Consider the following 16,821-nt stretch of genomic DNA (forward strand, 5'->3'; position numbering starts at 1 on the left):
TCTTATGGCTGCAGTTACTTTGAAATGAACACATAACAGAAAATAAAATTAGATCACTAGAGCAGCTTTCTTCATATCTGTATTGATTATGTGGCTGCTGAAATAGAGCTTGGCATGGACTTGGTCATCAGCTGGGCCTTGAGTGGCTGAGGTGAGAAATTGTCTAGCACTGACTGTTCCTGGGATGAGAGCTTGGGAGTTTTGCAGGGACTCAGTGCACAGGAGCTGGGAAGTACTGGTGAGTATGGATGTAGCAACTCCAAGGAGCAATGGCAGCAATAAAACCTCAGTCTTAAGGTCACCTGCTTTTGTGTATGAGGACTTACTCTTTTGCTAGGTATTCATGGCACCATGAGTGTCATAAATATAAACTAGAGCTCAGACACTCTCTTTGTAGCCCTAGCTGCCAATTTCAGGAGTGTCTATGGGAAATTCTTCGAAGTACCTTTCTACTTGAAATTTATTATTAATTTTGCTTCAGAAGTCTTGCTTGATATACTGTTTTCTGCTAGTAATACCAAACTGAATGATACCAACGTGTGCCTTCACACTTTCATCGGACCACACAAGTTTGGAAATTGAAAGTTCAAAAGTAAGTTATGGGCAAACATAGTTCTTCCAAGAATCTATCTTGCAAAGACAACGTGGATAAAATATGGTTTAAGCTAAGCAAGAGTAATGCATTATTAAGGAAAGTGTCTGCAAATGGAGTCAATGGGGGATATAGTCATCAGGACTAATTACATATGTACGTGTTCAAAGCTGCAAATGCTTTCTTTCAGTCTTACCTCCATTGAAGCAGTGGTCAGGTTTGCTTGAAACTGCTTGACATCACAGCTAATTTAAAACCTGTTGCATCAAGCTGAGCCCAGTATTTCATCTGAAACATACCAGTGGTTCAAGGTGCCTTATCACCACATTTCTTTCTTGCTCAGTTTGGATTTTTTTCTCATTCACAGTTATGACTAGATGTGACTGATAAAATATGTCTTCAGTGTTCACTGAGTTCTACTTAATCTGCTTATTGCCTCCAAAAACAAATGTCAAAATTCTGATTCAAAAGCGTGTATGCTGAGAATTAGTTGGCTGCAGTGAAACAATATAACAACAGTTTTCTAATTTAACAGTAGGTCCAAACTTACAGATCCTGTAAAAGCCTAGTTCATATCAACTTCATTAAAGGTGGAATTCAGCCTACTGCTGAGGGCTGGCATAAAGCCAATCTATGATTAACTCTCCCTAAGTCCTAAAATATGCACTACTTTTGTTTCTGAACTATGGTAAATTTTATGTGGAGAATTTAACACCTCTAAGAATTGGGCCCCAAAGGCTGTAGTGATTGCTAAGGGGGAAAAATAATTTGAAATGTTCTATTGCGCAGCACAAAAGAGTACTTCTTGATGAAACTAGAATTTGTTTTCATAGTCAAGAACCTTTCTTCATCTTCTGTCAAATTAATCTTGGATTTCATTGTTTACAATTTTTGTCTTAAGAGAGTACCTACTTATAAAATATTTCATGAAGCCTTCATTTCATTGTAATTCTGTTGTTCTGGAGCATATGAAGATGAAATTTTTTGAGGACGCAGGGAAAACTACTTTGGATGCACTAATAATCAGGTATATATTGAATGCATATACGTGTGTCTGCAACTAAGTGGATGTGTTAATTTGAAATTTGCACTTTCATCTGTTGAGACAGCTTGGTAAGTTCAGCAGCAGTAGCAGAGTATGATGGTGACATGTGGAACTCTGCCATGGATGCAGGGACATTGCTGCCCTGGTGCTTCTGCAGTGGTGGCTGTCCAGGGGTTTGTACAGCCTGGTTTTGGTGGCACTTACACTATGCCTTCAGTAAAACAGTGTCTGGCAGCTCAGCATCTGGGTTACCCAGTTTTCCCAGGTACACCTGTCAGCCATGTTATCAGGGGACACTGAGCTGTGATTGTTTCCATGATTAGAAAACAAGGAATGCGAGGAAACTCTACCAAAAGGTGGTTTATTTCTGTGTAATTCCCCCAATTCCCCTCTTTCAGTCATATGTTGATATTTTGACGAAAATTCAAACTAAAGACCCTGGAATACATTTTAATTAAGAGAGGTGAAAGAGAGAAGTCTGCAAAAAGGACTGCAAGCAGCATGGACTGAGATGGCAGCATGGGTAGTTCCTAAAGGTGTGCAGATTCATAAACACGTTTTCTAGAGAAGTGTGATGTATGCACCAGAAAGGGGCTTCCTGTGAGGAAGGAAATGCCTCCAGCTCTACCTCAGTCCCATTTTTCTTACTGCTTGGACAAATCACGGCTCAGTGGTGCTGGGCAGGAAACAAACCCCAACCCCAAACGTTTGTGGTGTGGAGAGCTGTGGTCGCAGTGCTCGGGGCTGATGGGGCGGCTGGGAGGATGCAGGTGAGCAGTCACCAGCTGCTCTGCTTGTGGGCAGGGAGGCACTGTGGTCATGCTGCTCCTTCTCAGAGCTGTCACAGCACAGAGCTTCCTGTGGTTTGCAGTCAGAATGGAGCATTGCTCCGCCAGCCAAAGGAAGGCTGTCCCGTGTGATGTGCAGGATGTCGCTTCTGGAAGCTCTCTGCACTGCTTTGCTCACACAAAAAGTTGACTGTCAAAATGTGAAGTGATAGAGACTAAGAGTTTCATAAGTCAAACAATATAATTTAAAAACCTGTTTGAAAAGTTTTCCCTTTCTGAAGGCACTTTAAAGTCAATGTTGCAGCAATAATTGTGCTAAACATGCATGTAGCTGCAGTCTGGATTGTCTGTTCCAGCTAATAAATATTTTACACTCCTGAGTTTTTCCCAGCTTAGTGAGTAAACAAATAGTCTTAGCTGACTGCAAAAAGATTAGTTTACTTCAGTGGGCTTAATCTATGACATAGACTAATCTTGGTGTGATCCTATTACTGCAAGGTCAGCTGGGATTGTAGTGTTCGATTGTCTTGCTTTGCTCATTTGATTCCAGAGTTTGTGGTTTGGAGCAGTTTTTGTCTTTGTTGGCATCTCTGAGACTTTGTAGTCAGGAGAGAGATAGCTGACTCATGTGATCCCAACTTTGAAAATATTAGGAGATTGTGAAGGAGGGAAAAAGGAGGTCCTTGTCTCATGATGTATCCCCTCAGCAGCATTACCTTTTGAAATTTAAGTCAAAGCAAAGAAAATCCTCCGTCATTTGTCAGATCTCTGAAGATCTGTGTGGCAGGGGTTGGTCATCTGGAAGGTGTTGCTATGATAAATTCTCCTAGCAGAAATGGACAGCCTGCCACTGAGGGAGCTGGAAAAGGTGGGAATTCTAAAATTGCCCCTGGACCAACATCTGGCTAATGGTCTGTCACAGGTAACTTCCCTTTGCCTCTGACACGCTGGTGGCTCTCAGGTATGGCTGTTGCTGGTAGAGGATTGATATGTAGATGCCCAGAAGCTGTTTGTTTCCAGTGATTAACTTGGCACATCTCACCACTGAGATGAACTGCAGCTGATGTCATGATCAACAGATAAAAGGCATGAGGTGCTCCTGACAGCCTGTGAGTGAGAGTATGTGCTGATGTCTTTCTCTGGCATAAGCACTACAGCAGCTCCTCTTGGCAATCCCAAGGAAATCAGTGAAAACTTTAAAAGGTTTCCCCCTTCTTCTGCAGAGACTGGGGACAAAAAGCATAGTTGCTTTTTTTCTCTAATGCCTCATAGGCAAATGGGAGCAATGGATTTTTTTCCTGATTGGTGTTATCAAATCTCCAATTAATTAGGTTTCACTGCTTTAATGCACCTTTCTTAACAAATATCAGTCAAGGTAAAACACTACAGTCAGAAAACAACCAGAATAATGACAAAAGTCACTGGAATGTCACAGGACTTGGTGAGTTATGCAGTGACAATAAACAGGGACCAGCAACACACTGACAGGTGGTAAGCTCTGTCAGATAAGGCCACCTAGAACATGCTGATTCACTGCTTGCTGAGGTGTGCTGGAGTTGTTTCTGGACCATATCATCTGTCATAGGTAAATTTAATTGAATAAAGAAAGCTCTAAGTGGTAGAGTTATAATGCAGAGAAGGGGGATCATACTATTACATTAGTATTTCTTCTTCCTTTTCTTTCTTCTGGTGATGAACTCTGAAATGAGATGTTACGGTTTTGTAGCCATCCCTTTTAAATTAGCATCCTTCAGAGTTCAGCTGAGATTTCCCTTTCTCTACTTGTCCGTAAAAAGTTTTGTTAGTGTTGGGAAAGTATTTAAAACATCTTGCAAAACTTTGAACCCATTACCATAAAGAACTGTGGGCTTGTCAGTACAGCTGAGAATGTTCTTTAAAACTGTAGGGATTTTTTGCTCAAGCGCTCTGCAAACAATAATCATACTTGTTTCTGTCAAAGAACTCCAACTGATTTTACAAATATACTGGAATTCTGTGTCTTTGCATAGATTCATATGATTGCTTCTTTTATTCAGGTAGAGAAACCAAGATATTCAAGATATGGGGTGACTTGCACATGGTCCCGTAGAACGTCAGGGACAGGAAGAGAATATCTGATTCTCAGTCTCTTATTTTGCATTGAAACTTGCTCTATATTTTATCTTTACAGTTATCTTGCAGCTAACTCATTCTTCATACTGTCTTGTTCTTCTGGCACCAAAATATATTCATAGTCACATTTCTACATCTTCTCTAGGCTTCAGTTACCATTGCTACTAACTGGTCCAAATTTATTTTGTGTATTTTATTTACTTTTTTCATTTGAAAAGCATTTTTTACAGTCAGAGCCAACATCATGGTGTACAATACCAGTTCATCAGGGTTTAGGAAAGGTCACTGGTGGATTAAATTCCTTCTCTTACAGAGGGGTTTTTAAACCTCTTCTGGACAATTAATTGTAAAGATGAACATATTTGACCTTTCCCACGTGCCAATGTGTTAAATATTAGCCGTGGTTGTATTTCTGGAGGGCGGATGGACAGGGATGCTGAGCATTCCCGAGGCGCCAGGCGCTGCAGAGCAGCACGCGGTGGCGCTGGTGGCAGCCGAAAGGCGGTGACGGGGACGTGCCGAGCTCTGGGGAGCCAGAGCGCTTCCCTCCTCCCTAGGGATCCCCCCGGGGTCGGAGCATTTCCCATGGATCCCACACGGTCCATGCCGGACTGGGCATTCTGTGCATGGAGCTTTGCAGCCGAACGCAGTGCTATGAATTAGAGAATTGATACATTACCGAAGCATCTCAGGGACGTCTGTCCTTACCCGTCTTCAGAATTGATGGCAATTCAGTTATTTCCCAGTAAGAACCAATTGCTTCTTCTAGCTCGGGAGTGATGAAGCACAGTAGGAAGCCTTGTTCCATCATTTATTATGTGGAATGTTAGCAGAGCTTCCGGCACATCTGCTCTTCAGATATTCCTTGGTTACCCAAGCAGGGAGCAGGTTTTTTTGTCACTAGTTGCAGATACTGGCTTGTGGTGGGGAGCAGAAATAAGCAACTTGCAGACCTACAACCTCATTCTGTCAGTTCTCAGATCAGTGGAGTTCTGTGGGTTGGTATCAGCAATATGAAAAATCAGACCCTGCTCTCATCCTAGGACTTTGCAAATGGATAGGTCTTCCAAGCTAAGAAAAGAAAATTGATTTGTTGACTTGTGGCTCTTTGAAATATGGGGGAGATAAAAGCTGAATTCTAAAAAATAGGACTATGACTATGATAAGAAATGATTGTATGGAGACTGAACTCCATAACTGTTTTAGATATACTAAAACAGAATAAGCAAGTTGTTACTCTGGATACAAAGCTAAGCCTCTAAAAACATTCTATGATTTCACTTCTACTTTAAGGATAATGACAACAAATAAATTACAGTGGTGTTCAGTCTCAGCACACTCAGAAGTGACTTTCCTTTTAGACAGATATAAAGCCATAACTCTTTCCAGTCCCCATAGTTGTAGTAATAAAATAAATTAGACAACAGAAAGGATTACATTGCACTTCATGTGATTATTTTACAAACCAGCTTTGCTGAATCTTCTCCATTTTCTGTGCATCATCGGCCCTGATAAATGACTTCTCACTGGCTCAGACTTGCCTATGTGACAAGGCACTTCTTTGTCCTAAAGTAATCTGAAATTCAGGGTTTTAATGTTCAAATCACTTGAATGTTAAGAGGAAAAGTGCTGCAGAAATAGCTACCGAGTTCTAGGCAGTGTAATCTAAATGTAATGCACTGTCTGTTATGGGCAGGGACAGATGAATGCACACAACATTTTGTGCTGTCCTCAGCCATCCTTTTTTTTTTTTTTTTTTTTTGTTTTGTATTGCTGTTTTTTTTCATCTAGGGTAGTTTGTAACTAGGAAAAGAAACTAAGTAACTCAGTTTTATTAATCAGAGATGATGTCCCTGCTAATAGTAGCCAGAGCTTCTTGTGTTACTGTTTAAAAGCACAGGAATGTCAAAAGTGCAGCGCTGGACAAATTTTCATGTAAAAAATTTTCCTGAGGTCTTAATTTCCATTTCTAATGTAACACCCACTCACTGAGATGGAAGCTGATTGTGCTTTAAATTGCTGTGTGCTGCCTGTGCAAGCCTTTAATGTACTCAGGAAGGGGAAAGAAAGGAGCCACAGAGCTCCAAGAGAAGAGCTCACCGTGGTGTTCTGTGGTCAAATGAAGCCCATCCAACCACAGTTGCTAAATGTTAGTACCAGTGATCATGTAACCACATGGAAAATGGTTAAACAGCTGGCAGCTAGCCCTGTGTATGCAAGAAGTTGTCAGCTGGCTCCGCCTGGCTTCTGCTCACTGTAAAACTCATGTTCTTCTCATATCTCTGAGTATGCTCTAATAAAGCAGGACCTAAGGAAAACTATCACAAATTCAGATTCTAAAGTTCTCTGTGCTTCAATTCAGCACATTCTAAATGCTAAGATAAACAAGTTTTTTGTTTTTAATTTTCAGAAATTTGTATGAAATGTGATAAAGAAAAATGTGATAAAGAATGGGCCAATATAGAGTAACATCTTTGATACCCTGGGAAATGGTCTAGAGTGCACCTGTAGGAAATTTGCAGCCAAGGGCAACACAGCTGCAGGCTGTTTCTCCAATGAGCTGGAGGAATCGACCAATACAAACTTAATAAAAGTTTATTAAGGCAAATGCAAAGCCTCTGGTAGTAGGACCTGGAATCCCGGTGAGCAGCAAATTGCAGGTGAGTCAGCAGAGTGCCCTTGCAGTGCTGAAGGCTGTGGTAGTGAGAGGGAAATGTTTGTTCCCTCTGATGGGCACCTATGAGTTTGCATCTGGAGTGCTGTCTTTATTTTGGGAGCCCCTTAGCACAGGATTTGCAAATATCTTTGTAGGGGCCCTTGGGATGAGGGTGGTTGGAGTATGGAAGCCCCAGATGTAAAGATAGGCTGGAAGAGCTAGTTCAGCCTGGGGAGAAGGGGCTACGGAAGAATTAAGTTGCAGTCTTCTACTAAGTAAAGGAGTGTTACAGGAAGGATGCAGCCAGATTCTTCTCATCAGTGCAGAAGAAAAAATCAGTGCAGCAAGAGAAATTCTGCAGGAACAAAATGAAAAAAATCCTCTAAATAGGGGAATGGTGGAGTACTGTAACAGCTTACCAGAGGACTGGAAACACTGTCCTTGGGGGTTTTCAGCATTCAGCCCTTGGCCACTTGATCCAACTTTCAGATTGTCTCTCCTTTGAATAGGAGGTCAGACTAGGTGAGCTTCACAAGTTGCTCCATTTTTTTTCTATGGTTTTACAAATACGGGAAAGCTGATGGTTGATCACATCCAAGGCTGAGGTGACAGTGGGTTTCTACTCCCTTGGCAGGTTATTGATATAAGATTACTTGCATATGTTTTGTTATTTGCTATCATGGCATTTGTTGTTCATATGATTAGTGCAGATTATTTCTCATATGTGAGAGTGCTCACATGGGCACCAATTTACAGGCCCACTGACACAAACAGAGGTTATTTGTTTATCTTTTCTGTCCACATCTCATGAACTGTTTTAATTTTTCTTTAAACTTGCTATTTTCCTTACCAGAGAAAGAGAGGAGGCAGACAGTTGCTGAATAAGAAAGGCTCTAGAATGGAGAAACAGACTGCTCAAGTAAAAGTACCACAAAGTTGAAAGCATACTTCTTTTGAGTTTAGGTGTAGAATTGACTACGTGGAACTTCTTCCCTCTAGCTGTCAGCTGCCAGTCACTTGCTGAATTTTTGTGTAAGCTGTTGCATATTTAATCCAAATGTGCTCTTGCCTAGGTTGCTGCAGCAGTGCTTTGAGGATATGTACTTTACAGAAGAAGCCAACTCTTCACCCGGGAGTCCCCAGTGACCTCCAGAGTGCTCATTCTCATGGTAGGTAACCAGCACTGAGCGATATTCTGTCTGTGCTTTGCTTCAGGGAGGCAAAATAATGAGTCCAGAACTGCTAAGTGTGTAAGGAACCCTAGGCTGGTTTTTCAGTTAAACATGACTCTTGAAATTTTTATACTGTATCACAAATGTCAAAGGACACCAAACCGGCTTGGTTTTTTTACAAAAAACATTATTTTAAGACATCCGATTTTTTAAAAGGGCTTTAAGGTTTTTTTTTATAATCCCTTGCGTATGAAAGAAACTTGTGTTTAGGTTACTACTCATATTAAATGGAAAGTGAAGGAAGGCCTAATTCTACATGTCTTGTACATGTAGGTCTTTACAGAGGTCTTAAGCCTATCTTACTCCTTCCTGTCAGTGTAAATAAAGTTCATTGGATTATGGACTGCTGCTTTCCATATTTAGTTTGACTACTAGGGTAAGTGGAAACATTTTAGCTGACATGATGAACTACAGATCAAAGCTTTAAATCTATTGCTTTTTGTTTTAAGCTATCAAACATCTCTGATGTGTTGTCATAGCATACAGCGCTGTGAACACAAGAGCAACGTTGGTTTTTTTTTCCCCTATGGGCTGAAACATCTACAGTTATCTCTAATCAAACTTTTCACTTTTTAAAAACACATTGTGGTAGGGCCTTTGGGACTTGGATCTGCTCATGACTGCAGATGTTAAATTCCCATGGTGTGTATCAATAAGATGTACAACTGCTTATGTTGTCTCTGCACTTTGCAATGGGTGCATCCTGCTTTTCCCAGAACACAGGCTGTCAAGGACCTTGATGGACTCTTGCAAATAAAATGTTGCCTGCACTCTGCTTGCTCCTTTTTGGGGGTGTATCTCTTTTTTTTTTTTTCATAGTCCAAGGTTGACCAATGTGATTTCATTACAAAACATGGAGGATGATGAACAGTTGTGTCATTTCATGTCATGAATTACTCCATTTCAGAGCTATTTTAAGGGTCTTTCACTTCCATACTGTGCCAAATATTCATTTGTTGTCCAACAATATCCTGTGGTGAGAGATTACTGTGCTTTCCTCCCTCTGTGCTAATTTAGCCCACGTGCTTACACAGATCTGATCCAGGCCACACAAACCATTGAATCAGCTCAACTGATGAAGCAGAAAACTCCAACATGAGACAGAAATCTTCATGATAGCATTTGTTTAAAAGGTTTCCTAATGTGAGACTACACTCCTAAAACCACAAACTCTTTTGGAAAATCTATTCAACGTGTGTTTCTCAGTCACAGAGCTGTTGAAAGTGCCAGCATGGTACTTGTCTCTGTTTCCCAATCTAGTGGAAATGGCCCATGAAGTGTTATATAAACACAGTGGGGGCAAGAACATCAGCTTAGTTGCCTGATTTTTCAGCTGGGGTTAGTAGTCAGCAGCTTCTGTTGCACTGATTGCTTTCATCTGCTCGTGAATGCAAACGTCCCTTTGGTATTGATGACTTGTAAAAATCCAGAGTGGTCCTTAAAGTGCACCAAGAACAGTTACAGGGAGCTCAGACACCTTAGAATCACACATCCAAACGGACTGAGTCAATTGAGTTAATTTCTTGCTCACATTCTACACTGTGTTTTGAAGAATAGATTTGTTTTCTAAATTGCTGCTTTTTGAAGAGTATGTCCCTATTTTTGTTTTTTGTTGATCAGAACAACAAATTTGGTGCATCTCTGTGTATCAGTCTGTTCCACATGGTTTTGTGTTAGCTTTCCAGCAGTTTTTAGTGCCTCCTGTAACCAGCTGCAAGCAGGCACCTATACCAACTTTACTGAAGCACTAAGGGATGAACCTAAAAATTATAATAAAGAGAAGTATGACTCTCTAACTAAATCCTCTAAGTTAGTGGTTCTGACTTGACCTCACAGTTACAAATCTGCCATCCCTGTGTATTTTTCTGAAATGGATCTCTGTTTTCTCAGCGCTCTCATCCATTTTGTTTTTCTAAACCAGACTCTGTAACAAAGTCCTGGCTGATGTCTTCTGTTGCCAACTAGATATTTCCTAGTCAACAATTACTTAGTTGTTCTTTTAAAGCACCTTGTGTCATCCTCATTTCTTATTTGCCCTCTCCTAACTACCTCCTTTTGTTCTCACTCTTCCACTTTAGGTGGAATTGAACAGAGCAGATTCATTGAGATATTAGTGAGAATTCATGAAGGTTATACACCACACCTTATCCACCCTCATTCCCTAATTAGTTAGAATCTGACTGGTGATCTTATGGGTTGTTTGCTTTTAAAACTTTGTCACTCTCATCCTGGGGCCTGATGTAGGCACACTTGCCATCAGCAGTTATTCTTTAGGGCTCTGCCAGGCCTCTAACCCATGGTCTGCTGAGGACCATCTGCTCTTTTCATGTGCCTTTCTACTGATACCAAAACAATTTCCATCTGACTGCCCTGTGCTTTGCACAAATAAAAACCTTTTGGGCTGCTGCTTCTAAAGTAGATTTACCTTCAATCACCATTTATTAAATCTCTGTCCATTAAAAACCATAGCTTGCAGAAGCTGTGTGCATTAAGCCTGATTATAGAGTCAGTAGAGAAGAGGGAGGGGGCCAGCAGTTGCTATCAGTGGATTGCCTTGTTTTTCTGCTTTGCTGGCTGCTGGCAACACTTGTGACAGGGTCCATATTGGAACAGAAGTCTCATTATTTGGCTTTGATTTTGTTCTGTGCATTTGTCTTACTTTTTATTTAAGCTGTAATTTAGTGATTGTTGGCTTCAGGAAAAAACCTGCTCAGACTACGTGGCTGAAATCAGGGTTTTCTTTGATGCTGGGGTGCTAGTTCCATTATGGAGGGGATTAAGAAAGGAAAGTTCACAGGTTCCTTACGGAGGATGAGTGGCTCCTTCAAACGCACTTCATTTAAAGGCTCAGCATCTGGATCACAGAGGGTAAGTCTGCAATTACCCAAATAGTACAGCCAGAGGGAAACAGCTGGAGGCACTGTTTGGCCCTCTTACTTCTAACAGCTGGTACTGTTATAAATGAGAACTTTCCCTTTGTGCTTGTTAAGTCTCAGAGGTATCAGTTGTGTTCATTGCACTGATTCCAGCAATTACTCTTATTCCTGTTACAGGACTTCTTTCACAAGTTCCTGTCTTAAGGATCTTTGGGTTAAATGTCACTGTACAGAACTAGCCTGTTATTATTCCTGTCCATATCAAAATAGTTTTGATGACTATTGATATTCAGTGTTCCTCACCAATTTAGATGCAGTAAATGCAAAGGCTGGTAGGATGTATAAAAGATTTTGATGTGATTCACTGAACTACAGATGACAGAGTCTATGAGAAAAGAGTCTGTAGTTAGAGTATTTGCTGTGTAGATTATGAATGAAAAAGGAAAGTAGGAGAAAGAAGACATGGGTGACTGCTTTGTAATGTATGAGTTCACTGTTGTTAGCATAAGATTGCAGGTAGTAAATTAATAGTAAAAATTCATTTCTTAACTGTTTTCAAGCTGTTAAGAGAATTTATGTACATATTTTGTCCATAGATTCATAGATTCTTTTTACAATAAGTACAGACTAACTTCAGCTCAGTATTACTTACATTCCAGCTCAACTGGCCCTTTTCAAACTGGTTCCACTCAAATAATGAGAAATAGATTTTTGTCTACTCTTTGAATCCCTGCAGCCCTCTTACCTCTAATTTCTGCTGATTGCTATCACAGTGTTAGAGTCAGATTCTAATTAAAGGGGTGAATGGAAGTTTGAAGGAATATAAACTGAGAGAAAAATGCCAGACAGGGAACTAAGTATGTATTAAAATGTTTCCTTCTCTAAATTAAAGATTGTTCTGCACTATGTGCAATATTGGTCATAGTCTGTGATTGCAAGAGAGAGTATGTCTGTGGTTGGGGACTTCTTCAGCAGAGACTGATGGTCATGGGCCATTACCAGGGGAATTCCAAGCATCATCTCAGTATAAAGTAACTTACAGATTTACAGTGATGGTTTTTATGTACTGACTGTGGAACCTAGCCCTTCTGTCTGCTAGAGATTGTCAGGCTGCATGCAATACCTGTATTACAGGCCCAATTACAGAAAATGAGTGCTAGATGGGAAAAAAAATTGCTTCAGCTGTAGTTTCCTTGGCACCAGGGCCAAGCCCAAACATCTGGAATCAAAACAGAAGGTGTTTGTGGTAGGTTCATTTTTTTCCTCCTTTGATTGATGTAAGGCAAAGTGGCAAAATGAAATGTCAGTTAATTCTTAGCAAGTGTTATTTTGGGTAACTTTTCCCACTGTTTGCACAGTTGCATCCTGGTGCCTCATGACAAACCAGGCTGTCTTTCAAGAATCTCAAGTTTCAAGAATAAGTGTGTATTGCTTGCTTTGTGACCCAAATGGCTCCCAGCTTCATAGGCTGGTAGTATTAACTTTATTTATTGAATAAAACAAAGAAATAATTATAAAGTAAGTTGAAAAGTATTTCCCTTTTAAAATGTCCCCAAGCCTACTTTGATACTGCAAAGCATACAGCGTTTTACTTCTTGAAAGGAATAAAGTCAGAGTAAAATACCCAGGCAAAAATTGCTTAATTTTGTCCCATTATTCCCATGGGAAAGACTAGTCAAGTAGAAGGAACACAGTTCAGATTTTGATTTTCTTGACTTCTTATTATAAGAAAATGTTGTCTTTCAAAAGCTGAAAATTCCTTTCATGGCTTGCTTATTTTAATCTTCCTAATTCTTTTAGTGTTTATTTGCTTTAATGTCCATTTCAGAAACAGAAACTTTACCTGTTGTGAAAGAAGTTATTAGAGTTGAATAAAAAACTAGATTTTATGCTTATTTAATAGGCTATGAGTGTTACTTCTGCCAAAAATGACGTGGGTTGGCCCTCTGATGTCTGTAGCATGCTGTCATCATGCAGGCAGGTGAAGTGCTCATCTCTGGACATCTTAGGCAGGAAACTGGGCACTGTTGTGTTTAAGAGTATTTTGTAATGAATGTTAATTTTTGCTAATGATACAGCTGAAAAGGGGAATTGAAACTGGTCTTGAATGTGTGTGCCTTGTTGGGGTGTACTGCTTTGGGATGTGTCTGGAAAACCTAAGCAGGAAATGGTTAAAGCCATGTGAGTGAGGTTTATAATGAAAATTTCACCTGCTACTCTAATCTTTTTTCCCTTTTGCTCACTCTTGGTGTTTTTCTGAGGAATGTGTAACAGTGTGTGGTCCTGGCCCATGATTTTAACTTCCGGCTTTTACTGCAGCAGTGCTGGATACCAAGACTACTAAAAATGTATCCTGCTTAGCTCTTTACTCTGCTTAGCTTTCCTGTGTAGTCCCCTAATTTTAACAATAGTGCTGTAGAGGAAGATAGAATTTTATTTCCTGAGCAGTTTTACAAAACCAGCCGTTGCTACTTGCTGTGCAATTAAAGGTATAATTCTCTGCCTTAACAGAGAATGCTCCAAATGACATGTGAAACCCATGATGTTTAAGAAGGGAGTGTCCTTGTGTGTCTGTGTTTTGATTTTTGTCTTGTAAACATCTCAGTTTATTAGCAAAAGAAGCAGCTTATCTGGGTGCACATCACTGCTCTGTCTTTCCACTAATGGGAATTACTTCAAATTACTTTTCTAGTACTAAACAATGCTTTCATCTCTGCTTGCTATCTCCATTGACTTGATCTAAATGTCTTTAAGATATAGCTACTATGACTCATTCTCTGTTCCTCTGAAGAGAAAGCCATTTTATCAAAACAGCTTTACTCTGCATTTATTTCTCTTTGCTTATAATTCTTTTATGCTTGTAAATTCTCTGTGATTATCTGTATAAGGGTGTATTCAGTTCAAGCCTTCCAGATGTTCAGATTTAAGCTTTTATAGAGCCACTAATGTATTTTATCACTGTCTCCTTCCTGGCTATCAAATGTAATACAAGAAATTACAGTAATGCCTAACAAAAATGTAAAGAATATTTTATCTAAGTGCAATGGAAAACTTTAGAAACTTCAACAGCACTACTATAGAAAGTATAATGGGTCTTTGTAATGTCTTTAAGGTGGTGCAGTTTTACCCAGTGGTTTATTGGATAAACTTCCATGGATTACAAAGGAGAAAACATTATTAGACCTTCCGACTAAGGCAAATAACTTGTGCTATGTTTTGTAAATGACCAGACAAACCAGTGATGAAAACATTCACTTAGATCAGAGAGAATGTAGTTTCTTGGCAGAAAACCAATTTTGTCTCCTCTTTAAGTCACTGTTTTGATCTGTCTTACCATTTGCTAATGAAGCTTGAAAATTGGTCTGAAATCCATTGAAGTGAGTTGCAGTTGTTAATATCAAATTGTATGTTTCCTGTGCTTTCTTGCCATAGCATTAAACTTCAAATAGGAAGAAAAAGACTAACAGAATGAATTCACTTTCTGCTCCTAAACTATTAGGTAGCTGTGATTCCTTGTAGTTGCATACCTTTTGATGGTTTAGGTTTAGCATAGTCATAGGTATACTTGGAAGTTTTATACAATTAGTTAATATTGCAGTTATGGTTAAACAGATCCTTTGGTAACAGTGAAATAATTTTCATACTCATTCCTTTCAAGAGTTGCAAATTTTTCCCCACAAATTTCTGCTGTGATTAAGACATGTGCCAATATTTCAGTCAATGGCTCAAGAGATAAAAGTGCTGTATTTTTTACATTTTGGGCAGTCAGTTGAGTGATGTCAGAAAGAAAATAACTGGGACATAATAAAATTAATTTCTGAGTATGTCAGGGTTAATGTTCAAAAAAATAACAGGGCAATAATTGAACTACTCCTCTCTGTAATTATAGAAGGAAATGTCAGATTGGAATAATTTCTATCAGAGTAGCTGTTTTCTTAAGTAAAACTGAAATATGTTATAGTTGGATGCATAACTTTGTCCAGTCTTGAGAAATCTTTTCTACAAAGAGCATTCTGCAGGCTCTGTCACTTCCCTGCCCTGCTGGATCAACACCGAGGTGCTTTAGTGATGATTGGATATTGCAGTGTCCTTCACAGCCTGGATAAGAGCATTGTGAAAAGCATCTGTAATAGAGTATGTGTTAGACAGCACCAGCTGATCTGAATATGAATTGGAAATAATTCCTTTAACCCCCTAAGCAGGATGTACAAGTGACCAAGTGAGTTATAAGGTTTTTGTTTTGCTGTGACACCCTCCAAAAGAAGAATTTCAGTATAGGAGAGGATTTGTCCAGTTTGAGATGTAGAACCAAAAGGTTTCTCCTTGGCACGTCTGTGACCTTTTCCTTGACATCCTGTTTCTTCTCAAGACAGACACTGCAGGTTTTGGCTTTTAGGAATCTCTCTGTTGTCAGGAATTGTTCCTAAGGACTCAGGTCTCAATTCTGCAGGAATGACTCATCCAGCAGTCAGGCACGCGGCATTGCAGTAAACCCTGTCCCTACAAGTCAGTGCACTGCAGACATCCAACAGAAGCAGCTGCTGTGTGCATCCAGTGAGTAATATCTGATCTGTAGCACAAAGGAAAGGTTACCACAAAGGCATGGAAGCTTGCTGCTCGAGACGGGATAGAAGCATGGGGTCAGTGACAAGACCTCTGGTGCTGTTAAAGCCTCATGTAGCCCCAGCCAAGGCGCTGCCTACACACAGCTGCTGTGTCATGGTGGCTTGCAGCAAGGTCAATGTCATGAGTTTTGTGGGAGCTTTTTTAGTTAAAGCCCAAATGTTTGGCAAACTGCTGGTAGCGTTACTTACAAGGAGTATCTCATAGAATGTCTGGGCAAATAGTGCATGACCCTCAGAGTTTACAGCCAGTGTAGCCTGTCCCCCAGCTGGATATGTACATGACATGACTTCTGTACAGGACTCATGGCATGGACTGAGTGTCAGGGGCAGCTTGTGAGTTACGGGATAATATTTTTTACTTTTCAGCAATACGCTGCTGTTCTGTTCAGTGGATTATATTCACTTCTGACAACTGTGGGATCTGCATGCATTTGTGTCTTTCACAACTCTGCTTTGGTGCCAGTTTTCCAACATGAATTCTATCTAGTCTCACATAAAAAAAAATTGCCGTAGTTCCTTGGTTCATGCTGCTCCTCTTTCTGGTTCTTGCTTACAGCATCTGTTCAGTGGCAGACTCAAATAAACTTAACACAGCTCTGAATAGAGAAAAATGAGAGCAGAAAGCCTTGAGCAGTTTTTACTTCAAGTGTAGTTTTGTTGAAGGAATCTGTCAAGGGTAGATATTTACTACAATCTGAAACAAATGCTTATGAATACTGAAAATCTCTGATGTTCAAACACAGGGAACAACAAATGCATGTTAGAGTGCTTCTGAGGTGGATCATTTTACAGTAGCAGGAGATGCAGAATGTCAGTGTAAGAGGCCTAGAAAACACAAGTGTGGATAAACAAAGGAAAAAACAATTTTTCTGGAAAGTGATATTAGTTCATGTCT

General features: G+C 40.0%; 1 protein-coding gene across 15 annotated transcripts in view; it reads left to right on the plus strand.

Moving 5' to 3' along the window:
- The window catches only part of TRPM1 (transient receptor potential cation channel subfamily M member 1), a 116,410-nt gene that overhangs the window by 37,547 nt on the left and 62,042 nt on the right, over positions 1 to 16,821 (plus strand). For 13 of the 15 annotated variants that reach the window (XM_064389122.1, XM_064389126.1, XM_064389121.1 and 10 more), the window contains one exon: positions 8,267 to 8,362. In XM_064389122.1, coding sequence (XP_064245192.1) covers positions 8,360 to 8,362 — 3 coding nt within the window. In that variant the 5' untranslated portion in view covers positions 8,267 to 8,359. Of the gene's footprint in view, positions 1 to 5,399; positions 5,536 to 7,146; positions 7,198 to 8,266; positions 8,363 to 16,821 lie in introns of those variants that run through there. The other 2 variants (XM_064389129.1, XM_064389127.1) reach the window with 2 other exon arrangements.

This window comes from Passer domesticus, chromosome 14 (genome assembly GCF_036417665.1).
Source record: "Passer domesticus isolate bPasDom1 chromosome 14, bPasDom1.hap1, whole genome shotgun sequence".
In the NCBI taxonomy this organism is placed as follows: Eukaryota; Metazoa; Chordata; class Aves; order Passeriformes; family Passeridae; genus Passer; species Passer domesticus.